General features: G+C 42.2%; 1 protein-coding gene across 1 annotated transcript in view; it reads left to right on the top strand.

The window, feature by feature from the left end:
- Positions 1 to 2,545, top strand: part of MB21D1 (Mab-21 domain containing 1) — a gene marked incomplete at its 5' end in the record, with an annotated part of 35,774 nt that overhangs the window by 8,446 nt on the left and 24,783 nt on the right. Inside the window, one exon of the mRNA XM_011987120.1 lies at positions 1,782 to 2,001. Within this exon, the coding sequence (XP_011842510.1) occupies positions 1,782 to 2,001 (220 nt within the window). The remainder of the gene's footprint in view (positions 1 to 1,781; positions 2,002 to 2,545) is intronic.

Below are 2,545 nucleotides of genomic sequence, written 5' to 3'. Positions count from 1 at the left end.
TATTTATTTATTTATTTATTTATTTATTTATTGAGACAGAGTCTTGCACTGTCACCCAGGCTAGAGTGCAGTGGCGCAATCTCGGCTCACTGTAAGCTCCGCCTTCCGGGTTCACGCCATTCTCCTGCCTCAGCCTCCCAAGTAGCTGGGACTACAGGCGCCTGCCACCACACCCAGCTAATTTTTTGTATTTTTAGTAGAGACGGGGTTTCAGATTTATTTATTTATTTTTATTTTTATTTTTATTTTGAGACAGAGTTTCACTCTTTTGCCCAGGCTGGAGTGAAGTGGCTCGATTTCGGCTCACTGCAACCTCCTTCTCCCGGGTTCAAGCAATTCTCTTGCCTCAGCCTCCCGAGTAGCTGGGATTATAGGCTCCCGCCACCACACCCAGTTAATGTTTGTATTTTTAGTAGAGACGGGGTTTCACCACTTTGGCCAGGCTAGTCTCAAACTCCTAACCTCAGGTAATCTGCCCGCCTCAGCCTCCTAAAGTGCTGGGATTACAGGTGTGAGCCACTGTGTCCAGCCTGATCAAAAGATTTATATGGAAGTGCAATGGACCTAGAATAGTTTAGGAAATTGTACGGGAAAAAATGTTGGAAGATTTACTCTACCAAAGAGCAAGACTTACCATAAAGCAGCCTAATTAAGCAGGTGTTATTGATGCAGTGATAGAAAAATAGGCCAATTGAGGCCGGGCGCGGTGGCTCAAGCCTGTAATCCTAGCACTTTGGGAGGTCGAGACGGGCGGATCACGAGGTCAGGAGATGGAGACCATCCTGGCTAACACGGGGAAACCCCGTCTCTACTGAAAAATACAAAAAACTAGCCGAGCGAAGTGGTGGGCGCCTGTAGTCCCAGCTACTCGGGAGGCTGAGGCAGGAGAATGGCATGAACCCGGGAGACGGAGCTTGCAGTGAGCTGAGATCCCGCGGCTGCACTCCAGCCTGGGCGACAGAGCGAGACTCCATCTCAGAAAAAAAAAAAAAGAAAAATAGGCCAATTGAATAGAAAGTTCAGAAAGAATCCTGCACATATAATTCAATATAGTACACAAAATATGCAGCAATGTAATTCAGTAGGAGAAAGGTTTTTTGTTTCTTTTTTTTGAGACAGAGTCTTGTTCTGTCACCCAGATTGGAGTACAGTCACACGATCTCAGCTCACTGAAACCTCTGCCTCCCGGGTTCAAGCAATTCTCCTGCCTCAGCCTTCTGAGTAGCTGGAACTATAGGCACACACCACCACATCCAGCTAATTTTCATATTTTTAATAGAGACGAGGTTTCACCATGTTGGCCAGGATGGTCTCGATCACTTGACCTTGTGATTCACCTGCCTCAGCCTCACAAAGTGCTGGGATTACAAGCGTGAGCCACTGTGCCTGGCTGAATAGATGATTTTTTTTTTTCTTTCAATGAATAATGCTGGGTCAATTGGGTATCTATATAGGAAAAACATGAACCTTGATTCCCTGCCACATATCATACACGAAATTTAATTATAGGTGTGAGCCACTGCAGCTGGCCTAAAATCATTTTTAGTTATAAAAATAATGCTAGGTCATGGTAAAAAAAAATCGAGTGTAGATCCTACAAAATGAAACAGGTAGTACTCTTCCACCTCCTGCCAGCTCCAGTAGTCCCACTCCCAGAGGGAATATATAGACATTATGAATCTTGCTTTTTAAAGTAAAGTTTTAAGTGGAACTTAAAACTTCCAGTCACTTGGAAAACATTCATAAGCAAATATTTCAGTGCTATTTTTACTGTTTCTTAGATTTCTGCACCTAATGAATTCGATGTCATGTTTAAACTGGAAGTCCCCAGAATTCAACTAGAAGAATATTCTGACACTGGTGCATATTACTTGGTGAAATTTAAAAGAAATCCAAAAGAAAATCCTCTGAGCCAGTTTTTAGAAGATGAAATATTATCAGCTTCTAAGATGCTGTCAAAGTTTAGGAAAATCATTAAGGAAGAAATTAACAACATTAAAGGTAAGATTTTTGCCTTTTGATTCTTAAAGGTTTAATTATGCCTAGTAATTGCCAATGTGCACTCACCTCCTCATGTTTCTTGACCTCTCTGCAGTAAGAAAAAGGGCAGTAGTGAGGTCAAGAAACATCAGTAGAGGAGTGTACATTGGCAATTACTAGGTATGACTATTCTCTCCTTCTAGAAACAACACTCTGCTTTTCATTTAGTCTGCTGCTTGTGCCACTGGGTATATGCGCCTGCATAAAATTGATGGGATCCTCTTTAAAGCTCGTAATCTAATAGTGTAAAAACATACAACACAAATTGCAGTGAGTACTCTGAAGGGAATAAACTGGGAAAAGTGATAGCAATTAGGGTGGAATGGGGTGGTAGAGCCAAGCCCTGAGGCAGAAAAAAGAGCTTGGCAAGGTCTAGGAACAAAAAGAGGCTCTTGCAGAAAAGATGAAGTGACATGAAATGAAGCTAAAGAGGAGGCCAGGGACCAGATTCTCTACTGACTTGTAGACCCGGAAAAGGAGTTTAGATTTTGTTTTATTTTATTTT

Source organism: Mandrillus leucophaeus, unplaced genomic scaffold, assembly GCF_000951045.1.
Source record: "Mandrillus leucophaeus isolate KB7577 unplaced genomic scaffold, Mleu.le_1.0 Scaffold300, whole genome shotgun sequence".
In the NCBI taxonomy this organism is placed as follows: Eukaryota; Metazoa; Chordata; class Mammalia; order Primates; family Cercopithecidae; genus Mandrillus; species Mandrillus leucophaeus.
This window is presented reverse-complemented; position numbering and strand designations above follow the sequence as displayed.